This window comes from Leucoraja erinacea, chromosome 30 (genome assembly GCF_028641065.1).
Source record: "Leucoraja erinacea ecotype New England chromosome 30, Leri_hhj_1, whole genome shotgun sequence".
In the NCBI taxonomy this organism is placed as follows: Eukaryota; Metazoa; Chordata; class Chondrichthyes; order Rajiformes; family Rajidae; genus Leucoraja; species Leucoraja erinaceus.
The window spans coordinates 3,928,741-3,946,115 of NC_073406.1; the positions used below are offsets into that span (position 1 = coordinate 3,928,741).

The 17,375-nt window shown below is 48.4% G+C and overlaps 1 protein-coding gene across 1 annotated transcript; it reads right to left on the reverse strand.

Moving 5' to 3' along the window:
• Positions 1-1,489: 1,489 nt before the first annotated feature.
• agmat (agmatine ureohydrolase (agmatinase)) lies at positions 1,490-15,565 on the reverse strand. Its single transcript, XM_055659158.1, has 7 exons — positions 15,262-15,565; positions 11,389-11,591; positions 8,648-8,696; positions 7,300-7,495; positions 4,828-5,007; positions 3,491-3,575; positions 1,490-1,710 (listed from the first exon to the last, which is right to left on the reverse strand). Exons 1-7 carry the CDS (start codon positions 15,513-15,515, stop codon positions 1,637-1,639), a joined length of 1,041 nt encoding a protein of 346 aa, XP_055515133.1. The 5' UTR covers positions 15,516-15,565; the 3' UTR covers positions 1,490-1,636.
• Positions 15,566-17,375: the final 1,810 nt, after the last annotated feature.

Consider the following 17,375-nt stretch of genomic DNA (forward strand, 5'->3'; position numbering starts at 1 on the left):
TTGGGGATGCAGTTTGGCCTGCATTAGAATAGATCAAATATTAACAGAACTGAACCATAACTCATGGACTCATGGACTGAAATAATTTATTCTGCACTTCCTGTGCTCGGTTGCCTCTAGCAGTATCTAATGCAAGTAATGTAAACTGCATTTAATGTATTTATTAAATTTTAAAGTTTAGGAGTATTTCTAACTCGTTCGCTGTCCAGTTTGTGTCACTGCAAGAGAATGGAATCTGAAATAAAGGCAGCGAAACGTGTGGGATGGAACTGCAGATGCTGGTTTAAACCGAAGATAGACACAAAATGCTGGAGTAACTGAGCGGGGCAGGCAGCATCTCTGGAGAGAAGGAATGGGTGACGGAAATGCTGCCTGTCCCGCTGAGTTACTCCAGCATTTTGTGTCTATAAGGGCAGCGATTACTGGCAATTCATGGCACAGTGATCAGCTTTGGAGAGAGATGAAGGAAGACATGGAACCTAAAAGATAATGGCCTGAAGGTTGTGCGGCAAGAATGGTGGCCAAGTGTCAAAGATTCCTCCTGGCTGACAGTCAGGCTAGGTTTATGGCCATAAGTGCACAATGAACAACATGCAGTAAGGATGGGGAAAACATATCTGCCCTTGAACTTGTGATATATATTTGCCTGTGTAACTAAGGACTTTGGGGTCCTCTCTCAGATATATTTCCCTCGTTGGGGAAACAAGACGACAGCCTGCTAAGCCTCAATCTTGATAGTAAGTCCCGCGGCCAAATCCGAGCTCCGCGAACGGGCCGGTTCAAACATAGATGGGCCAACGAAGAATGATTCCTTTACTCCAGAGAAACTGCGTGACCCGCTGATACTCCAGCATGTTGCGTCTATCTTAGATGGGCCGAACGTGGGCAAACGGAGCCAAAAGTCCTCTTTCTGTGCTGCATGACACGTTTAAGTGACCCATTTCTGAACTTAGTTTGGTTAGTAATGTGACTTAGTTCCAAACCAACTTGTGTAATGCTTTAAAAGACTTCAGACTGCTATTCGCAGCATTGTTATTAGCGAATAAAGTGCCCGTGCTTATACTTGCTTATGTGCAGGAAAGAACAGCAGATGCTGGTTTAAATGGCAGATAGACACAAAATGCTGGAGTAGCTCAGCGGGACAGGCAGCATCACTGCAGAGAAGGAATAGGAGACCCTTCTTCAGTCTCAACCCGAAATATCACCCATTCCTTCTCTCCAGAGATGTCCTGCTGACTCACTCCAGCATTTTGTGTTTATACTTGCTTATACAGTTTAACATTTTATAAGTACTTTAGTTCATAAGTGATAGGAGCAAAATTAGGCCATTCAGCCCATCAAGTCAGCCATTCAATCATGGCTGATCTATCTTTCTCTCTTAATCCCATTCTGCCTTCTCCCCATAAACCCTGATTCCATCCCTGTCTGTTGCTAATCATTGATTTTGCTGTGCCATCGCAAGTTGGTTAAAGCTTCACACCATATAACAGCAAGTTTAAAAATTCCTTTATTACATGTAAAATTGTACTATACAGAGTAAAGTGTACAGAGCAGCCATCAAATGGATTTGGCTGCAACCAGTGCAATCATTATTGTGAGCTAATGTCACCAGTTTGGCCCAAACGACGTATGAATCTCAGTAGTATTTAACATTGGGTAGAACGCAGAGCATCTCAAAGAGCAGATTAGCGGCTGTCAGAGCTGTATTACCTGAAAGAAAAGAATATGCTTAAACGGTGTGGACTTCCCTTATATACCTGTGTGAGGTATTACTAATGGCTGGTATATATCATGCACTGATGCTAACCACCATCCATTGTGTCTTGTGCAGGTTAGTTTTCTGAGGTTATTAGTAGTGGGTATCGGGTGGGGAGGGGAGACTTGTGCATTGATCATGCGCGATAGGTACATGGATACATGGATAGGACAGGTTTGGAGGGATAAGGACTAAACGCGGGCAGGTGGGACTAGTGTATCTGGGACTTGTTGGCCGGTGCGGGCAAGTTGGGCAGGAGAGCCTGTTTCCACGCTGTTTCATTCTGTGACGAGGACAGTTACTGGATGCCATCCTCATTCATTTCAAGCGGCGACAAAGTGGAAGATTTGGCAACACATTATTCATCATCACTGCCTCACTCAAAACACCACTCCTCCCAAAGCGTAGCGTAGCATAGCACCCTGTCCCACGGCTGAGTATCAATCCAGATTGTGTACTTAAATGTACATTGTTCTTTTAAATGTACAACAATGTTTTCTAGCACAAATCATACATATAGTAAGTATGCAGATGATACTAAGATGGGTGGGGTTGTGGATAATTAAATAGATTTTCAAAGTCTAGAGAGATTTATGCCAGTTGGAAGAGTGGGCTGAAAGATGGCAGATGGAGTTTAATGCTGATAAGTGTGAGGTGCTACATCTTGGCAGGACAAATAAAAATAGGAAGTACATGGTAAATGGTAAGGAATTGAAGAATGCAGGTGAACAGAGGGATCTGGGAATAACTGTGCACAGTTCCCTGAAAGTGGGACCTCATGTAGATAGGGTGGTAAAGAAAGCTTTTGGTGTGCTGGCCTTTATAAATCAGAGCATTGAGTATAGAAGTTGGGATGTAATGTTAAAATTGTACACGGCATTGGTGAGGCCAATTCTGGAGCATGGTGTACAATTTTGGTCGCCTAATTATAGGAAGGACGTCAACAAAATAGAGAGAGTACAGAGGAGATTTACTAGAATGTTGCCCGGGTTTCAGCAACTAAGTTACAGAGAAAGGTTGAACAAGTTAGGGCTTTATTCTTTGGAGCGCAGAAGGTTAAGGGGGGACTTGATAGAGGTCTTTAAAATGATGAGAGGGATAGACAGAGTTGACGTGGATAAGCTTTTCCCACTGAGAGTAGGGAAGATTCAAACAAGAGGACATAACTTGAGAATTAAGGGACAAATGTTTAGGGGTAGCATGAGGGGGAACTTCTTTACTCAGAGAGTGGTGGCTGTGTGGAATGAGCTTCCAGTGAAGGTGGTGGAGGCAGGTTCGTTTTTATCATTTAAAAATAAATTGGATAGTTATATGGACGGGAAAGGAATGGAGGGTTATGGTCTGAGCGCAGGTATATGGGACTAGGGGAGAATACGTGTTCGGCACGGACTAGAAAGGTCGAGATGGCCTGTTTTCATGCTGTAATTGTTATATGGTTATATGAATAACTTAGACCATGATCGAGTTTGGAGAAACAGCGTGGAAACAGGCTCTTCGGCCCTACTGCGCCTGCTAGCGATCCCCGCACATTAATACTATCCCACACGCACTAGGAGCTCCCGTGGAAACCCCACAGGGAGAACGTACAAACTCCGTGCAGATATCGCCCATAGTCAGGATCGAACTCGGGTCTCTGGCGTTGTGAGGCAGCAACTCTACCCACTGCAGCACTGTCCATTTGGCTTAACAGAGCAAAATTCCTCAATTAGGTTAATATACAAAATTGTTTCTTACCAGAAGTATCATATAACGGCGCGACCTCAACCAAGTCGCAGCCGATTATTCTCATCCCCCGACACCCTTGGATAATCTCCAAGGCCTGTGGACACACACGCAGCAGATTTCATATTTCCACACTACATTCAGTGACTTCTTATCAATAATATGAACAGCCAAGAGCCACCTTTCAGCTTAATATTACCTATTATTAAAGGCCACTCCCACAAAGTTTCACGTACTTTGACAGTCACACAATCGGATAGTTAGCACGTTGCCAGCTTGGTTTCACGGGAGTACTCCTGCCCATCTCAAGAGCAAAGCAAGTAGCTGGTAAAGCTGACGGCCACCTCTCCTGTGATCTCTAAACTAAACCACACCTGGAGTATTGTGTGCAGTTTTGGTCCCCTAATTTGAGGAAGGACATTCTTGCTATTGATGGAGTGCAGCGTAGGTTTACAGGGTTAATTCCCGGGATGGCGGGACTGTCATATGCTGAAAGAATGGAGCTGCTGGGCTTGTAACACTCTGGAGTTTAGAAGGATGAGAGGGAACCTCATTGAAACATATCAGATTATAAAGGGCTTCGACACACTAGAGGCAGGAAACATGTTCCCGGTGTTGGGGGAGTCCAGAACCAGGGGCCACACAGTTTAAGAATAAGGAGTAAGCCATTTAGAACGGAGACGAGGAAACACTTTTTCTCACAGAGAGTGGTGAGTCTGTGGAATTCTCTGCCTCAAGAGGGCGGTGGAGGCAGGTTCTCTGGATGCTTTCAAGAGAGAGCTAGAAAGGGCTCTTAAAAATAGCAGTCAGGGGGTATGGGGAGAAGGCAGGAACGGGGTACTGATTGGGGATAATCGGCCATGATCACATTGAATGGCGGTGCTGGCTCGAAGGGCCTAATGGCCTACTCCTTACTACCGACGTTACTAACGTCGCCTATTTCCTTCGCTCCATAGATGCTGCTGCATCCGCTGATGTACACCACTTTGGTCAACGCAGAGTTGTTTTTAAATGTGCTATACGAATAAAATCAACTGACTTGCTGACCCTGCAGAGATGCCTTCCTTACTACCGATAGTCTCCTGTCTGTAAAATTCACGAAGGCCAGCATGGCTTCCTCCCCGCTTGCCAACTGCAGATGGGCAGTGGAATATCCGTGTAGGAAGGAACTGCAGATGCTGATTTAAACCGAAGATAGACACAAAATGCTGGAGTAATTCAGCAGGACAGGCAGCGTCTCTGGAAAGAAGGAATGGGTGAGGTTTCGGGTCGAGACCCTTCTTCAGACTGAAGATCCGAAACATCACCCATTGCTTCTCTCCAGTGCAATACATGTTGTGATCAATTACCTGACTGGGATGAAGACCTGCGATCTCCGGTGTTCCGGTCCCAGGTGCGAAGGCTGGGTCCAGGCCGTCGATGTCAAAGCTAATGTACACAGGGCCATCCCCCATCTGCTGCCTCACCTCGACCATCAGTGGAGCCAGGGAACGCAGCCAACATTCGCGTCCAGTAACCGTCCGAAAACCCTGGAACCAACAACAAATGCCCACAGCAGCGAGGAGTTAAATGATTCATTTTTCTCTAAAATGTTTATGAATTTGATGGGGCAGCAGTGGAGTTGCTGCCTCACAGCGCCAGAGACCCAGGTTCGATCCTGACCACGGGTGCTGCCTGTGCAGAGTTTGGCTGTTCTCTCGGTGACTGCGTGGGTTTTCTCTGGGTGCTCCGGTTTCCTCCCACACTCCAAAGTCATGAGGGTTTTTAATAATAATAATAATAATAATAATCTTATTTATATAGCACATTTTCAGTCAATTTGCATTGACCCCAAAGTGCTTCACATAATTACATTACATTTACACACAGGCAAAGGTGGGTGAAGTGTCTTGCCCCAAGGACACAACGACAGTATGCACTCCAAGCGGGATTCGAACCGGCTACCTTCCGGTCGCCAGCCGAACACTTAGCCCATTGCGCCATCTGTCGTTAGGTTAATTGGCTTTGGTAAAATTGTAAATTCTCCCCCTAGTGTGTGTAGGATATTGTTAGTGTGCGGGGATCGCTGGTCAGCATGGGCTCGGTGGGCCGAAGGGCCTCTTTCCGCACTGTATGTCCAAACTAAACGCTTGGACACGCTAGAGGCAGGAAACATGTTCCCGATGTTGGGGGGAGTCCAGAACCAGGGGCCACACACACAGTTTAAGAATAAGGAGTAAGCCATTTAGAACGGAGACGAGGAAACACGTTTTTCTCACAGAGAGTGGTGAGTCTGTGGAATTCTCTGCCTCAAGAGGGCGGTGGAGGCGGGTTCTCTGGATGCTTTCAAGAGAGAGTTAGATAGGGCTCTTAAAAATAGCGGAGTCAGGGGATATGGGGAGGAGGCAGGAACGGGGTACTGATTGGGGATGATCAGCCATGATCACATTGAATGGCGGTGCTGGCTCGAAGGGCCGAATGGCCTACTCCTGCACCTATTGTCTGTTGTATATAAACTAATAAGAGGCTGCAGATGTTGGAATTTGTTAGATAAGGAAGGTGATAAATGGGAAGGAGACAGAGGAGAGATGGTGATGATGTTTCACAAGAGTTCCGTGCTTGGTCTCACCAGCATACAGATGGGTAATGGAACCTCTAAACGTCAGGCAAACCTAGCGAAAGGTGATGTAGGTGGGAGATCAGTTCGGGAGAAAAATAAGTAGAGGCACTTGAGAGTTCATATCAATAAACCCGACTTGGATGTTAGGAAGTGTAGGAAGGCACTGAAGATGCTGGAAGATACCCACAAAATGCTGGAGTAACTCAGCGGGACAGGCAGCATCTCTGGAGAGAAGGAATGGGTGACGTTTCGGGTTGAGACTGAGGACGATAAGACACAAAATGCTGGAATAACTCAACGGGTCAGACACCATCACTGGAGCTATATTCATGGAATCCATGCTATATGTAAAGAGGGAGTTAGATGTGGCCCTTATGGCTAAAGGGATCAGGGGGTATGGAGAGAAGGCAGGTACAGGATACTGAGTTGGATGATCAGCCAAAAACTCAGCGGGTGCAGCAGCATCTATGGAGCGTAGGAAATAGGTAACGTTTCGTCCCGAAACCCTTCGGGTTTCGACCCGAAACGTTGCCTATTTCCTTTGGGTTTTGGCCCTATTTGAGGCCAGTTGAGGCCAGTTCATTGGCTATATTTAAGAGGGAGCTAGATGTGGCCCTTGTGGCTAAAGGGATCAGGGGGTATGGAGAGAAGGCAGGTACGGGATACTGAGTTGGATGATCAGCCATGATCATATTGAATGGCGGTGCAGGCTCGAAGGGCCGAATGGCCTCTACTCCTGCACCTATTTTCTATGTTTCTATGGAGAAAAGGAATAGGCGACCCGAAACGTCACCCATTCCTTCTCTCCAGAGATCGTGCCTGTCCCGCTGAGTTACCCCAGCATTTTGTGTGTCTGTCTAGGATGTTTGGATGACTAGCTGACCCCTTGAGCCATGAGAACACCCTGCCGTTGCACATCAGACAGGCCCCCTCACTGTCCAACTTCAAATCCAGTGTTAAAACGCATTTGTACTCCCTGGCTTTTGACCATGCCTGAGGCTTTGCTTCTGTTTGTGGTGTTTTTGATGTTTCTTTATTTTACTCGTCTTTTCCCACTATTTCTTTTGATTGTTATTTTTGGTGTGTATTAACTTTTTTTGTCAATGATTAGTGATGTACAGCACTTTGTTGCAGCTATGTTTGTTTTTAAAGTGCTCTATAAATAAAATTATTATTATTATTATTATGAGGGGAAGGGAAAAAAAAGGAACTGAAAGCTTACCTGTTCTCTGCCCCAAATGTAACCATCTGGTTCGTACGTGGACCCGCGGAGGCCGATCTGCACGACCCGCTTACAGTCGAGAAGCCCCTCGTCCACGCAGCGTCTGAATGGCGTCCCGTGGCATATTTTCGACCCGAGGACAATATCACTGGTGTCTGCATGAGCATCGATATGAACCAGTCCCACTGGGCCATGTCTGAGTAAAAACACAAGACAGACTATCTGGTTCTCAATAGACAATAGACAATAGGTACAGGAGTAGAGGCCATTTGGCCCTTCGATCCAGCACCGCCATTCAATGTGATCATGGCTGATCATCCCCAATCAGTACCCCGTTCCTGCCTTCTCCCCCATATCCCCTGACTCCGCTATTTTTAAGAACCCTATCTAGCTCTCGCTTGAAAGCATCCAGAGAACCTGCCTCCACCGCCCTCTGTGAGGCAGAGAATTCCACAGACTCACCACTCTCTGTGAGAAAAAGTGTTTCCTCGTCTCCGTTCTAAATGGCTTACTCCTTATTCTCAAAATTCTCAACCATGATGTTCCTCCAATACGATATTCAATCTTGTCTCATACTTAATGGCCACGGATAAAATATTAAAAGGACAATAGCTCCAGATATAAACCTCAGAGCTTGAAATATTCAGGGGAAAAAAGCAGACTTTAGTTTAGTTTAGAGGTACAGGGCAGAAGTAAGGCCCTTCGGCCCATCGAGACCGCACCTACCAGCGATCCCCGCACACTAGCAGTATCCTGTACTCGACGGATAATTTACAATTTTTACCAAAGCCAATTAACCTACAAACCTGAACCTATTTTAGAGTGTGGGAGGAAACCGGAGCACCTGGAGAAAACCCACGCAGCCTCGGGGAGCAAGTACAAACTCCCTACACACGGCACCTGTAGTCAGGATCGAACCTGGGACTATGGTGCTGTGTGGCAGCAACTCCACCACTGCACCCCCGTGCTGCCCTGAGGAGAAAACTAATTTGGAAAATATATATATATTTTCCAAATGCATTTGGAAATGCATTTCGTTGTCTCTGTACTGTACACTGACAAGGACAATTAAAATTGAATCTGAATCTGAAAATTGAATCTGAATCTGATTTCTGAATTATTTATTTTTAGACAATTAACTGCTTTAGAAATAATATTTTGTATTTTCCCTGTCTGAAAGGATGCATTCGGCAGCATGTGTGAAAAGTATATTTCATCAGAGCAGTGGTGACCAAATGGATGAAAACAAATAATGTCAGCGGGCATTTCCAGGACACGTGTATGGGGAGAGTACAGAGTCCAGGATCCCTCAAGCATTTCAATGACAATGAGTAACAACAACACTTACTTTTCTGTCAGTGCCTGAAGTATGGGGTATGTTATTGTGTGATCGCCACCTAGACCATATTAAACAGACATAGTTAGACACAAGGAACTGCAATGCCGGGCACACAAAAAAAGATACAAAAATGCTGGAGTCATTCAGCAGGTCAAGCAGCACCTCTGGAGAACAGGGATAGGTGACGTTTCAGACCGGGACCCTTCTTCAGACTGATTGTAGTGGGGAGGAGAAAGCTGGAGGAGAGGTGGGGGTGGGGCAAGTGATGGGTGGATACTGTCGAGGAGGGGGTTTGATTTGCATGTGGTGGACAGAGGCGAGAGGTAAAAAAGGAGGCAAAAGGATGTAAGATAAGGAGGGGGAGTGACATGTGAGGTCAGAGGAAGGGAAGACATTATTGGCGCAGTTTAGTTTCGTTTAGAGATACAGCGAGGAAACAAGCCCCTCGGATCACCGGGTCCGCGCCGACCAGCGATCCCCGCACCCTAACGCTATTCCACACGCTGGGGACAATTCACAATTTTTTTTACCAAAGCCAATTCACCTTCAAACCTGCACGTCTTTGGAGTGTGGGAGGAAACCGGAGCGCCCGGAGAAAACCCACGCAGGTCACAGGGAGAACGTACAAACGGCGCCTGTAGTCAGGATCGAACCCGAGTCACGGGGGCAGCAAGGCAGCAACTCTACTGCCGTGCCACTGTGCTGCCCCAAATTAGTAGACAAAAGCAACTGCAGATGCTGGCTTACAAAAAAAAAAAAACCCAAAGCAACAGCGGGTCAGGAGGCCCCATCGCTGAAGAATCTTTCTTCAGACTGATTGTGGTAATGGGGAGAAAGCTGGAAGAGGGATAGGGTGAGACAACGCCCGGCAAGTGATAGGTGGGTACAATGTTCAAGAAGGAACTGCAGATGCTGGAAAATCGAAGGTAGACAAAACTGCTGGAGAAACTCAGCGGGTGCGGCAGCATCTATGGAGCGAAGGAAATAGGCGACGTTTCGGGCCGAAACCCTTCCTCAGACTGACATAGGTGGATACAATCGTTCCAGGTGCGACAGAGGTTTACCTGCATCTCTTCCAACCTCATCTATTGCGTCCGCTGCTCTAGATGTCAGCAGATCTATATCGGTGAGACCAAGCGGAGGTTGGGCGATCGTTTCGCCGAACACCTCCGCTCGGTCCACAATAACCAAGCTGACCTCCCGGTGGCTCAGCACTTCAACTCCCCCTCCCACTCCGTCTCCGACCTCTCTGTCCTGGGTCTCCTCCATGGCCACAGCGAGCAGCACCGGAAATTGGTGGAACAGCACCTCATATTCCGTTTGGGGAGTCTGCACCCCGGGGGCATGAACATCGAATTCTCCCAATTTTGTTAGTCCTTACTGTCTCCTCCCCTTCCTCAGCCCCCCTGCTGCCTCCTCCCACCCCCCAGCCTTCTGGCTCCTCCTCCTTTTCCCTTTCTTGTCCCCCCCCACCCCCCCCCCCGATCAGTCTGAAGAAGGGTTTCGGCCCGAAACGTTGCCTATTTCCTTCGCTCCATGCAAAGAGTTGAACAATCTCCACTATAGGAAATAGGTAACGTTTCGGGTCGAAACCCTTCCGGGTTTCGGCCCGAAACGTTGCCTATTTCCTTCGCTCCATAGATGCTGCTGCACCCGCTGAGTTTCTCCAGCTTTTTTGTGTAACCATAGGTGGATACAACTTGGGTGTTTTTAATGGCACACTGCTGGACAAAGGCCAGGGATAAAAAGGAGGCGAAAAGGTGTACGATAAAGGAGAGAAGAGGAGTGAGATGTGAAGGCATAATTAGTGATATTTGACGGGGATTAAAAATTCTGCTTTGTCTTCATTTGTGGACACCAGGGAGAATTTACATGCTATTTTAAATTGCATCGTGGAATAATTTACCTGCAGTGGCAAGAATGGGCTTTGTGCAACATCCGTTTCAAGTGAAAACCAGTACTTATTTGCTAATTAAATGAGTGTCGCTGAATTCTCTGGAGTGAAATCTGAACCCACACAGCAAGGGTGTTACCGACTGAGCGAGATCTTGCAGGAGAACAGACGCCCTGTATTTTGTTGATCCCAGGGAACATCAGGCTGAAATTCTGGCTACAAATGCTGTTGTACCTGTTTGAGCATTTATAGTGACTGCCACATGCCACATTTATGTGTAATAGAAACATAGAAAATAGGTGCAGGAGTAGGCCATTCGGCCCCTCGAGCCTGCACCGCCATTCGATATGATCATGGCTGATCATCCAACTCAGTATCCCAACCCTGCCTTCTCTCCATACCCCCTGATCCCTTTAGCCACAAGGGCCACATCCAACTCCCTCTTAAATATAGCCAATGAACTGTGGCCTCAACTACCTTCTGTGGCAGAGAATTCCACAGATTCACCACTCTCTGTGTAATGAATGAACTGCAGATGCTGGTTTACACTGAAGAAGATACGAAATGCTGGAGTAACTCAGCGGGGCAGGCAGCATCTCTGGGGGTGACGGAACGTCAGCCATTCCTTCTCTCCAGAGATGCTGCCTGTCCCGCTGAGTTACTCCAGCATTTTGTGTCTATAAGGGCAGCGATTGTTGGCGATGCAAGGGTCTCGACCCGAAACGTCACCCATTCCTTCTCTCCAGAGATGGTGTCTGACCCGTTGAGTTACTCCAGCATTTGTGTCTGTCTTCTTGTATCTTTATAAACTGTATTCATATTCTCCTCCCGAGGAGATTCCGCCCAAGATTCATACCCAAGGTGAGGGGTATGCAGCCAGTGGATGTGATCTTCTGGAAGGCCTCCCTGATCATCTTGCAGCTCTGCTTCAGGTCGTAAAGGCTGACGTTGACGTCTCCAATATCGGCCACCATCAGGGATTCGAAAGGGGCCGCCTTAGTCGCCCCGTTGTAAGCTCGGACTAAACACGACTCTGCCCGGATATGTCGGGGCCCAAACCTACGCAGAGAGGAAAATAAAAATGATTCAATGACTCAACGATACTTCCTCTAGATGTCAGCAGATCTATATCGGTGAGACCAAGCGGAGGTTGGGCGATCGTTTCGCCGAACACCTCCGCTCGGTCCGCAATAACCAAGCTGACCTCCCGGTGGCTCAGCACTTCAACTCCCCCTCCCACTCCGTCTCCGACCTCTCTGTCCTGGGTCTCCTCCATGGCCACAGCGAGCAGCACCGGAAATTGGAGGAACAGCACCTCATATTCCGTTTGGGGAGTCTGCACCCCGGGGGCATGAACATCGAATTCTCCCAATTTTGTTAGTCCTTGCTGTCTCCTCCCCTTCCTCAGCCCCCCTGCTGTCTCCCTCCCATCCCCTAGCCTTCGGGCCACTCCTCCTTTTCCCTTTCTTGTCCCCACCCACCCCCGCCCCCGATCAGTCTGAAGAAGGGTTTCGGCCCGAAACGTTGCCTATTTCCTTCGCTCCATAGATGCTGCTGCACCCGCTGAGTTTCTCCAGCTTTTTTGTGTAACACTCAACGATACTTTATTGTTGCATGTACCCAGCCACAGTGAAGTGCTTTATTTTTGTACACAGCCCGGTGGAACCATGCAGTAGACCTCACCTGGGCCGTACATAAAGAGTCGCCACGTTTCTGGCGTCGACAAAGAGTTAATCGAACGGTCTCCACAAGTTCATGAAAGTCGTAGGAGCAGAATTAGGCCATTCGGCCCATCACGTCTACTCCACCATTCATTCTTGGCCGATCTATCTTTCCCTCTCTGCTCCCATTCTCCTGCCTTCTCCCCATAACCCCTGACACCCGCACTAATCAAGAATCCGTCCTAAAAATGTCAATTGACTTGGCCTCCACAGGCGTCAGTGGCAATGAAACTCCATGGTCTTATCTTCAGCGTCCAGCGGGGAACCAGGCGTGTCGCTGCATGTGGCCGCAGGCTGCCCGCTGGGTCCCCCCTTTGTTCTCGGTGCCCCCCCCTCCCCCCCCCAGCAACCCCCCTCAGTGACTCTTGAAAGATCACTCCTAATTCCTCCACCATCTCTATAGACCCCTGGGGTGCAGTCCATCTGCTCCAAGGTGACTTAGAAACATAGAAACATAGAAATTAGGTGCAGGAGTAGAGGCCATTCGGCCCTTCGAGCCTGCACCGCCATTCAATATGATCATGGCTGATCATCCAACTCAGTATCCCGTACCTGCCTTCTCTCCATACCCCCTGATCCCCTTAGCCACAAGGGCCACTTCTAACTCCCTCTTAAATATAGCCAATGAACTGACCTCAACTACCCTCTGTGGCAGAGAGTTCCAGAGATTCACCACTCTCTGTGTAAAAAAAAGTTCTTCTCATCTCGGTTTTAAAGGATTTCCCCTTTATCCTTAAGCTGTGACCCCTTGTCCTGGACTTCCCTAACATCGGGAACAATCTTCCTGCATCTAGCCTGTCCAACCCCTTAAGAATTTTGTAAGTTTCTATAAGAAACTTGTCCACCTTCAGGATCCCAAGCACCTTCTCCTCTGCAATAGCAACTGCACGCACCTCCATCCCTTGACTCCCTTTTCCAACATTGGGGTTTTGCTTCTAAACTAGGGTGAAGGTTGCAGTGTTGCCTGAACCCATCACAGCTCATCTCTCCTAAAGGTAGACAAAAATGCTGGAGAAACTCAGCGGGTGCAACAGCATCTATGTGGAGCGAAGGAAATAGACAACGTTTCGGGCCGAAACCCAAAGGGTTTCGGCCCGAAACGTTACCTATTTCCTTTTGGGTTTCGGGACCAATAGTTTGGGTTTCAGTCTTCGGAATGAAGAAGGGTTTCGGCCCGAAACGTGACCTATTTCCTTCGCTCCACATAGATGCTGCCGCACCCGCTGAGTTTCTCCAGCACTTTTTGTCTACCTTCGATTTTCCAGCATCTGCAGTTCCTTCTTGAAAACATCATTTCTCCTAAACCGGTGGGAGGCGCGACTCACGCCTCTGCAGTCCGTCTGTCTTTTTGTTCTTTTTTTTCCCCGTTTTAATTTAGTTTTTATTTTTTTTTGGATGGGGTATGTGTGTGTGTGTGTGGGGGGGGGGAAACTTTTAAAATCTTTCCCCTGCACGGGGAACCCGACCTTTCCCCTATCGGGTCTCCGTTGTCATTGGGGCTGCAACGTGGAGCGGCCTCCAGCAGGAACGACCTGGGGCTCCAGTCGCGGAGCTGCGGACCTACTCACCATCGGCCGAGTTCGGAGCGGGTGGAGCGGTGGTGGCGCTCGGCTGCTGCGACCCGACCCGACCCCGGGGATTCAGAGGCTCCAAGCGCAGGTCCAGTGGACAGTGACACCGGGAGCCCGCGGGTCCCTGGTGGGAGACCGCTTTTCGGGGCTTCCACAACGGCGACTTCTCCTGCCCGAGTCGCGGGGTCGAGGAGTGCCTGGAGCGGGGCCTGACATCGCCCGGCGCGGCTTCAACGGCTGCGGGACTTGCTAGCGCCCGCCGGGGACTTTGACTCTGACATCGGGAGGGGAATGGGGAGTGCAGGGGAGAGATAAGTTTTTTTGCCTTCCATCACAGCGAGGAGGAGATGGATGTCTGTGTAAATTGTGTTGTGTCTTGGGTCTTTTCCTTGTATGTATGACTGCAGAAACAACATTTCATTTGAGCCTCTATGAGGTTCAAGTGACAAATAAATTGTATTGTGTGTATTGTGTAAACCCCGTCTGTATCTCTCGTTCCCCTCCCTCCCGATTGATTCTCAGTCTGAAGAAGGGTCTCGACCCGAATCTCCTTCTCTCCAGACACGCTGCCTGGGTGAGTTAGTACTTTGTGTGTGTGTGTGTGTGTCTGTGTGTGTGTGTCTGTCTGTGTGTGTGTGTGTGTGTGTGTGTGTGTGTGTGTGTGTGTGTGTGTGTGTGTCTGTGTCTGTGTGTGTGTGTGTGTATGTGTGTCTGTGTGTGTGTGTGTGTGTGTGTGTGTGTGTCTGTGTGTGTGTCTGTGTGTGTGTGTGTGTGTGTGTGTGTGTGTGTGTGTGTGTGTGTGTGTGTGTGTGTGTGTGTGTGTGTGTGTGTGTGTGTGTGTGTGTGTGTGTGTGTGTGTGTGTGTGTGTGTGTGTGTGTGTGTGTGTGTGTGTGTGTGTGTGTGTGTGTGTGTGTGTGTGTGTGTGTGTGTGTGTGTGTGTGTGTGTGTGTGTGTGTGTGTGTGTGTGTGTGTGTGTGTGTGTGTGTGTGTGTGTGTGTGTGTGTGTGTGTGTGTGTGTGTGTGTGTGTGTGTCTGTGTGTGTGTGTGTGTGTGTGTGTGTGTGTGTGTGTGTGTGTGTGTCTGTGTGTGTGTGTGTGTGTGTGTGTGTGTGTGTGTGTTGTGTGTGTGTGTGTGTGTGTGTGTGTGTGTGTGTGTGTGTGTGTGTGTGTGTGTGTGTGTGTGTGTGTGTGTGTGTGTGTGTGTGTGTGTGTGTGTGTGTGTGTCTGTGTGTGTGTGTCTGTGTGTGTGTGTGTGTGTGTCTACAGCTCGTGCTTTGCAAACATGGAGAGTGGAAAAACACAGATGCATGAGTCGGCTTCGAGCCAGCACCACCATTCAACCTGACCATGGCTGGTCATTTAGAATCAGTGCACCCCTCTCCTCCCTTGATCCCGTTAGCTATGTATGATGAGTTGTATCCAATTCTCCCCCCGTACCTGGCGCCGGGCCGGTTGGAGGTGCCCGTGTCCAGGGGGACTCCGACGAAGGCAGCGTCCAGCCCCTGCGAGCTGTCCTGCACCGGGAGCCGCATCATGGAGCAGACCCCGACCGAACGGGCCACATCGGCGCCACTCTTGGGCACATTGAACCGCGGCGAGGAGTAGCTCCGGCCGGCCGGGGGTTGCAGGGCGAGTCTCTGCTGCTGCCTTCTCAGCAGGGAAGGGAGGCGTCGGCACAACAGCCACTCCATGTTGTCTCTCTCTCTCTCCTCTGAGCAAAGATTCGGACTTTAACCCCCCCCCCCCCACACACACACACACACACAGCCGTCTCCGTCCCCTTTAAACAGAGTTTATTTTAAAAAAGGTCCCTCCGCCTCCACCTCCTTTTGGAGCGATGTTGCATTACTTGAGACACACCCCAGGGCCAAATATAGATCTTATACCTGGGGTGTGTCTCAAGTAATGCAAGATATGTCACTCCTGCGAAATACGTGTGTGTGTGTGTGTGTGTGATATAGGGTTAGATTCATAATTCTGTTCATTCTTGTTGAAGAATAACATGTTTATAAACACACATACACGAATGTGATATAAATGTATAGAATCATATAACCCACACAATTATATTTCTTCAGATTTTTATATCCAATGATGAACTATATTTCAGACTAGACTCAGATTCAATTTTAATTGTCATTGTCAGTGTACAGTACAGAGACAACGAAATAGACAAGGGACATTAAATAAGAAATATTGTACCCCCCCCTCCCCGCCCTCGCCTCCCCCCACACTACAATATCTCTCCCCCCCCCCCCCCCCCCCCCCCCTCCCCCCCCCCCCCCCCCCTGCCCCCTCTCCCCTGGCCGCGCACTCCCTCTCCCCGCTGCTGGAAGCAAGATGACGGGGGGCTGGTTGCTAAAATGGGTCCTATAATCACCCATGAATCTGCCCATGACCGCACCACGCGTTTGCGTGAGAGTAACCCATCTTGCTCCGCTATAGGGTGATTTCACTAAAGGTCACTGGAGCGTAGATCCGCACCCACGTGACCAAAATTATCAAGTGGAGGACACTCGAGGGTTCGGTACATGTTAGTGGATGGGAAAAAACACATTTTCCCACCCGTTAAAAACATAGAAAACGGCGAGGATGTGAGCTGCAATTTACTGTGCCAGTCGGGGTGACCGTGAGGCACAGCTACCTAGATTTACAGGGGGGAAAAAAGATAGCAAGTAAGGTAAATTCAAGAGGGAACTGAAGGTGCCAAAGCGGCGGAAATGAACAGCCGACATTTGCCGTGGATATTTACAGGTCCAAAATATCGGGAATTATCGCGTTTGCTCGCTGAATTTATCAATGCCTTACTTTTGATGAAATTCAGCGAGCAAACACGATAATTCCCGATATTTTGGACCTGTAAATATCCATGGCTGGGCCAAAACTCTGAACACTAGTAACCCTTTATTTGTTATTTGCACTGAACATTTCGTTCAGACTGAAAGGTCTGGAGTACACCTGGAGTATTGCGTACAGTTTTGGTCTCCAAATCTGAGGAAGGACATTATTGCCATAGAGGGAGTGTAGAGATGGTTCACCAGACTGATTCCTGGGATGTCAGGACTGTCTTATGAAGAAAGACTGGATAGACTTGGTTTATACTCTCTAGAATTTAGGAGATTGAGAGGGGATCTTATAGAAACTTACAACATTCTTAAGGGGTTGGACAGGCTAGATGCAGGAAGATTGTTCCCGATGTTGGGGAAGTCCAGGACAAGGGGTCACAGCTTAAGGATAAGGGGGAAATCCTTTAAAACCGAGATGAGCAGAACTTTTTCACACAGAGAGTGGTGAATCTCTGGAACTCTCTGCCACAGAGGGTAGTTGAGGCCAGTTCATTGGCTATATTTAAGAGGGAGTTAGATGTGGCCCTTGTGGCTAAGGGGATCAGGGGGTATGGAGAGAAGGCAGGTACGGGATACTGAGTTGGATGATCAGCCATGATCATATTGAATGGCGGTGCAGGCTCAAAGGGCCGAATGGCCTACTCCTGCACCTAATTTCTATGTTTCTATGTCTGAATGACAAATAAAGGATTCAATTTATCAGTT

Excerpts from the sequence above, each read along its gene's own strand:
- agmat (XM_055659158.1), bottom strand. The coding sequence starts at position 15,515 with ATGGAGTGGCTGTTGTGCCGACGCCTCCCTTCCCTGCTGAGAAGGCAG. Across the intron at positions 11,592-15,261 it reads TCCAACCGGCCCGGCGCCAG|GTTTGGGCCCCGACATATCC; the intron begins GTACGGGGGGAG and ends CTCTCTGCGTAG. Across the intron at positions 8,697-11,388 it reads CTGCATACCCCTCACCTTGG|GTGGCGATCACACAATAACA; the intron begins GTATGAATCTTG and ends AATATGGTCTAG.